At 42.6% G+C, this 6,993-nt stretch overlaps 1 protein-coding gene across 3 annotated transcripts in view; it reads left to right on the plus strand.

Moving 5' to 3' along the window:
• The window catches only part of fam13b (family with sequence similarity 13 member B), a 56,430-nt gene that overhangs the window by 8,679 nt on the left and 40,758 nt on the right, over positions 1-6,993 (plus strand). For all 3 annotated transcript variants that reach the window (XM_063188583.1, XM_063188585.1, XM_063188586.1), the window contains exons 2-3: positions 2,144-2,307; positions 6,868-6,993. The exon at positions 6,868-6,993 is cut by the window's right edge and continues 94 nt beyond it. In XM_063188583.1, the coding sequence (XP_063044653.1) occupies positions 6,907-6,993 (87 nt within the window). In that variant the 5' untranslated portion in view covers positions 2,144-2,307; positions 6,868-6,906. The remainder of the gene's footprint in view (positions 1-2,143; positions 2,308-6,867) is intronic.

Here is a 6,993-nt window from a genome sequence, read left to right on the forward strand (position 1 = left end):
GAGAGCAAGCTGGAGGTCGTTCCATCCTCTGTGGCTCCTGGTTTTGGATGTTGGATGGAGGTCCTGTGTGTTGTGTAATAGTGCTGATCTCAGCAATGAACACAGCAAGGGGAAAAACATTTTTACACACACACACACACACACACACACACACACACACACACACACACACACACACACACACACACACACACACACACACACACACACACACACACAGGACTGTGCAGCCAAGAGAGGAGACCGGGAAGACTTGTTTCTGTAGCGTTGTGCAGCTGTGAGTGAGTGAAGGTGAAACTGTGGAAACTTGCTGGGCAGTGCCAAATTTAGTTACCGTGGGAGACATAATGTGTGTCCGCACCAGTGCTGTGGGTGTGTGGGTTATTCTGACTAAGTAATAGTGCTCCTAGGCTAGCCTCTCTGAAGCAGTCCATTGCAGCAGTATCTGGAGTCAGCTCTGCAGTAGTACATTAGATTGTGCATCACATACACTGTTGATGATGGAGAGAGTAAAAGCAGTTGAAGTTTACAGTTACAGTGGCACACCATTGTTTAACTTTAAACTCCCTTTAGTCTCTCTATGCACTTAAAAAGTCCAAAGAAAACCCAAGTTTTTTTCCCCTTCAATTTCCAAGATCCAAGAATATGGTTGCTAAAGGCCTAAATGTCAAATTCCTTTGATAGGTCAGCAGATAAAGCAGCACAATGCTTCTCACACTGCATTGGCTGTATCATTTACCTTAAGGGTCATTTCACGTGAAATCAGACACTTTGGGACCCGACCGACCCGGATTTCAATCATATTTGGGGTGCCTTTTTAGTAGTAAGGTAACACCCCAGAACTGCATTGGTTTGAATCTGACATGAATATTAAGGGAGAAACAGACTATCGAAGGTTTACAAATGAGGGTAGGACACTATACATTCAGCCTTGATTATATCAGTCAGTTTTAGTCACAAACATATGTCTGTGGTGTTGTTTGAAAGCTCTTTTCTGGCTCTACACCAATTTAAGCCTGATGCTGTGATACGCTCTACTGACGGCGACATACTGTAGATGCTGCATTCAAGCTCTAGAGAGTTTAGATTTTTTTTTCTTCATTAAAAATGTGGGTGAGTCAGAGCTGAATGAACACATTCTGATGCAATATGGGGGTCCTAGCTTAAATGCAACTTATTTCATGTTTTTATGTGCTTCGGAGGCTATTTAGGTTTTCATAGGCTGAGGGCACCTTTTCCCAAAAAGGGCTTAGGCATTCAGGAGGTGTTTCTTTTTTTTTTTTTCTTTGTCTTTGGCTTAAATTGGTTAATAGCAGTTACAGGCTACTTTTAGAGAAAGTGATTTAGGTTTAAAATACAATTGTAATGGGTAGCCAGGTTATACATTTTATAAGCTAAGCAGACCAGCCTGGAGATGATGAATACACAATGTTCCCACCTAATTCAGATTTTCTGAGTGTGTTTCTCCCTCGTGCAAATGCAGTTCTGGTTTTCTACCTTCTGACTAAAGAACCATACAAAGCTTTACTAAAATCCATACCAGATGTAAGCTTATATCTTGTTTGACTAAAGCTGTTTTTTTCATATAGCGATGATGTTGAACCAGAGAAAAGTAATGTTAAAGGGTCAGTAGGCAGACAAAATGTAGGTTGTCTAACACGATTGATTGATCCATGCTTGCTTGGAGTCAGACGAAGTATTGCCAGACTTTGTTTGTGTCTTTGTTTGTTAGTGATGTTCCGCCAAAGTCCAGCCATGGTAGATGGATAATGATCCCATTTACCTTGGAGGTCAAAGTCACAATGAGCTACTAGAGCAGGGTCTGTTGTGCTCGGCAGCAGTTGTTTTTGTTGAAACAATGGGTCCAGCTTAATATCTAACCTCCCGCCCTCTCCTTTTGCTTGTGGCCTCATGCCTTGCTGACACCCTTTGCAAGATACTAAATAACACTTCCACAGTCAATGATTTTTTTGTCTTGATGATTTGCCTTGCACCACAAGTTGAGGACGGGAGGTACTACATCGAACTGGATCCAATATTTACTTTAACATTGGCCCCTTAAAATACTAGGATGGCACTTCATTTTTGTGCGGTACTTGTAACAATGGAGCATGAAAAATATTTGTATTCTTTTCTGTTGCAGTTCCAACTAGCTGAAGTCCTGAAGAGGATAAGCGGTCCGTCAATGAGGAACTACAGGCTCATCTTTTGCCACAATCTCAAGCAGCCATAGATGCCCGTACCACTCAGCGCGCGTGAGGAGGACAGGAGATAAACACAACTTCTGGGTCTTTGAAGTGCCAAACGGTGAGTGTGGGTTGTGCCGTGTTACATTTTTAAATTATATTTGGATTGTGGTAGGATATTTCAGGGAAAAAAAAAAACATGCCCCAAGTTAGCAGACGTGTCTTCGGGTACTGTCAAGGGCTGCGTGAGCAGGCAGGATTCTCCAGGATTCCCATTTAAAATTGAATTTAATACAGGGGTTTACCCTGTGCGAAAATGCCTTTATTGCGACAGGTGGAGAGGGTTCTGGCAAACGCAACCCCATACATAAGGAGTGTCTTCAGACCATTGCTTTTACACAGTTAGAACATTAGTTTAATATTATGTCATCTCCAGACATGTTGTCCTAAGTGGGACTGGAGCTTCCTTTTAGCCTCTCCTGTTCTGGTAAGTCAAATAGGAATGGTTTCAGTTATGTAAGTGTGTATCTGTCTGGGAGTGTATGTGTGTCTGTGATTGTGTGTCGGCTGCATTAATTTCCGCCCCGGAGTCCTAAACAGAGGAATGCCACCGATGCATTGACATTGTCCAGATGAGATTATTTGTAGTAGCCATGGAGACACTGGAAAGCAGTTATGTGTCCCTGGTCCTGTGCGATCATCAGGACCCTACACAATGAATTGTGCTTCTGCATTATGGTGTGTGCATGCTTGTGTGCTCAATGAGAGTGTCTCGCACAATAAACAAAATGGAAGGACAGACTAGCTTTCTTTAGGACATTCTAGATCAGCTCAATTGGAATTATGTCAGGGCTTTGACTGGGCTATTCCAGAATGTGTCTTTAGTTTACCTGTGTGAAGTTGGCACCCCATATGTTTAAAATATGGAGAAAAACATTTTGATTTGTTTGTGCATCGTTTGTGCACGATTGTGCAGGCAAAATGAGCGTTTGTACACAAACCGTTTTTATATAATTTAACTTTTAATTTTTTGGAAGTAGGTGACGCAGACCGCGCTAACATCCAAATTACTCAAAAATGCTTGGAATTGTTTGTACTTCGTTTATGCATGCATGTGTGGGGATTCTGGGGAAGATTTGTGACAAGGTTTGTGCACAAACCATTTGTATGTTATTTTGTTTGCTTTTGCTATTTTATTTACGTTATTTAAATCTTAAAAGTTAAATATCTTAAAGACTGTTTGTGCACAAACGCTCATTTTGCCTACACAATCGTGCACAAACGATGCACAAAGGAATCAATATACTTTTATTCATATTTGCAACATATGGGGTGCCAACTTCACACAGGTCTTTAGTTTTATTGTTGGAAGCCACTCAAAAGTAGATTTACTTCTGAAATATGGATCTTTGTCCTGTGCCAGCAGCACCTATCCCCTTCTGTGCTCCAAACTGTGTGACAGAACACCTCAGGTTTTTTTCTACAAACTGTCTCAAACTTTTGACTTGACTTGTTCCACTCATGATTGCAAACTGACAAGGGCCCGAGGCACTAAGCTACCAAAATTTGCTGATGTTACCGCCACCATACTTAAAAGTGGGGATGTGGTTTTGTTGAAGATGTGGTACTAATCCACACATGACATCTTGGGTTTCCCTAAACAATTCAACTGTGGCTTCAATTTTGGTCTGCAGGATATTTACCATATTTTTTCTGTGAAGCATAAATGTCTTTTCCAAAACCTCAAAGTTGCAGCAATATATATTTTTTAACACCAATGCCTTCTTCCGTGCCATTGTCCCATGAAGCCCATTCTCGCTTATTTTTGTCAGTATTGTAGATATGTCAACAGAGATGGTGTAATGTTCCAGTGATTTCTGTAAGTCTTCAGCTTACCCTTTAGGATTAGTTTTAACCTCATTGAGCTATACTTTGGAGTATTTTTTTGCTGCACAACACTGCGACACTGCTGAACTGTCCATTTATAGAGTCTTTCTCCAACCATGCATTTGTGAACGTCAAGACTTGGTTTTGCAACCTTTTAGAGCAAATACAAATAAATAACTCATGATCAGGGGTCATCATAGACCAGGGGTACTCAATTAAAAGTCCCAGAGGGCCAGTTTTTCAAAATTCGGCCCAATAAAGGGCCGGGCCGGGCCGACACGCCCCCCCCCCTATAAAAATAAAATAAAAAATGATAAGGCCTTTGTAAGCACAAAACACACACACTCACACCCACAGCAGATATTTAGTTTCCAGTGACAGGATGGGAGAACATTTCTCTCATAAAGGGCCTGCATTTTTCTGGAGCACTGTGGGGTGAGGTGCCTGCCTTGCTCTCATTGCCACCCACCCTTCAGTATTTTTTTTAAATGACATAAGATTATCTGTTAGCCTATATTTGCAGACTAGGCCTACATTCATAAAGATTTATTTCTTAGTGAGAAAACCAATAAGCCTGAAGATAACATTTTTCAAACAAATGTTGCTTATTATGACTTTGTTTATGCAGCTCTCACATGCATAATGAGAATCAGATGCAATAATGGACCCAACAAAGAGGAGGACACATAGATAGGAGGACACCAGGTTTTGTCAACAAGAAAATGGCACATTTGATGCAATGTTGATTAAATGCAACAGCCAATAATAAATCATCAAGTTGCTCATAACTTTGTTTGTAGTCTTATGAGGGTATTAGCATTCCAAACAAACTATTTGGGGACTGTTTAAAAGTGTGAAAAGTTTATCAAGCAATTCGTTTTTAAGTAGGCTACCACTAGTTAGCTGCCAGCAGAGCTCAAACACAGTTTGCCTTCATTTGTGTTAGCAACTAGCTACAGCTACTGCTAAACCAATTCGAAGTCCTAACACACTGTTTGCAATCAAATGTGGACCATTACTTTCAAAAACGAGGCATAGAGAACTTTGTGAATAATTTATTTACAGGCTCTGATACAGTCCTTCCCTTGTAGTCTACCTCACAACCTCTAATGACACCCTATTTTCGTGAAGACTTCACGAAATGAGTGAGATACGGTTGATAGATGTGTATAGTCTTCTATACACATCTATGGGAGCAACAACCTATGCCTAGAACTGCTTGAGGGGGGCGGGGCACGGCACGCGTCTTCATAGCGTCTGTGGCGCGATTTCAAAATAAGAGCCGACAGCGCGATCGGACCAAAAAAAAAAAAAATATATATATATATTTTATTTTTTTTATTTTGTTTTTCAAAATTATTCGAGGGCCAAAAATAGATGCACAAATGGCCTGCGGGCCGCTAATTGAGTATGGGGGTCATAGACATCATTCTGAACTGGTGTGTGCTGTCGACTGGATTGGACCGCTTCAAGTGATTGAATTTGACAGCTCCTTAGAGGAGCACTTCAGCCAATTTCAATATGCTGTTGTATTGCTCACGCTACCCTTGACTTGTCAGTACCCGGTGATGCTGCATTTTTTGGCTCAGCCCTTTCCGGGATATGAGCTATTCTAATGGGGGCAGCGTTTGTTTACATTTTTAAAAAAAAATAACATAGGCCTGCTCCAAATATTTTCCCAAAATGTATCGCTGTTTGCTAGTTGTCTGCTGATGTTGCATAACCTTTTGGATGTTTTTGGGAATAAATAAAATGTTTTTAGTACCTGCCCCCATTACAACGACCAGGATCAGAAAAAAACGGGTACTGACAAGTCCAGGGTAGTGTGAGCATTACAACTGCATGTTGAAATTGGCTGAAGTTACCCTTTAAGGTGTATTTCTATTCCAAACGGATTCAAACCTGCAATCCACTGATCCAATGACCAGCTCCGTAACCGTTAGGCCACAGCTGCCTGAACCAAACTCTCGCCTCGGGGCAGCTCTTTCGGTCAGCTATTTCTCTGTCGTTTTATGTAGAGTGTCTCTGCCTGCACACAGTATGCCCGGGCTAGTAGCTGTTTGGCTCACAGGCATGCACCGACGTTGGCACAAGTGATCATGCTGCTGGCTTATATAACGCTCTCTCTAGAGCTACGTGTCTTGTCGGTCTGGCTGCTTACAGGCAGGGAGTGGTTGTTGATAGACATCAGACTTTTTTTTGTTTATGCATGTTTGTGTGGGTGTGCCCGTCGGGTGTGCACATTAATGTGGGTGGGCTGTTTGTCAGCATGGGAGTGTGTGCTCCTCTGCTCTTGTTACTTCTGCTAACATTGTTATTGTCAACGTTTCTTATCCACCTCTTTTCCCCTTTTTCCTTCTCCTGCCATTCATTTATCTCTTTTTTTTCATCCCTCTCTCCCTGCTTATTGATCCATTTTAAACGTCCCTATGGACGTTCAACGCTCCTCCTTTGCCCTTCACTCTTTCACCTTCACTCTTCTGTTTCTTACACTCCTCTCTACCCTGTTTTACACCTCCTCCTCTTTCTTTCCCCTCTCCTCTCCCTCCTTCTTTCCCTCCCTACCTCTCTTGCTTATCCTCCACCTCTCCTTCTCTCCCACCTTCCAGCCCTCAATCACCTGGCCCTCTGGAGGGGGTTGGGCCAGTGACCCTGTCTGTCTATTTGTCTCTCTATGTGTTTATCTGCGAGTGCTATGTTAAGTTGTCTGACCCAAACGCACATCAAGTGCATCCTGCGTTGGCCAGGCCAGGGTGCCATCTCTGATTGATTGATTGTTCTTTGCTTTCCGCAGACGAGTGTAGTGCGTAGCGGAGGCGGTGGGAGGTGAGGGATGAGGAAGAGTGTCTCCCCGGCTGGCTTGTCCCTGGGTGAGGCGGAGGTCGCGGTCGAGGCGGAGGCGGAGGGCCGCCTGGTGTTC

The sequence above is a fragment of the Engraulis encrasicolus genome, chromosome 22 (assembly GCF_034702125.1).
Source record: "Engraulis encrasicolus isolate BLACKSEA-1 chromosome 22, IST_EnEncr_1.0, whole genome shotgun sequence".
Classification (NCBI taxonomy): domain Eukaryota; kingdom Metazoa; phylum Chordata; class Actinopteri; order Clupeiformes; family Engraulidae; genus Engraulis; species Engraulis encrasicolus.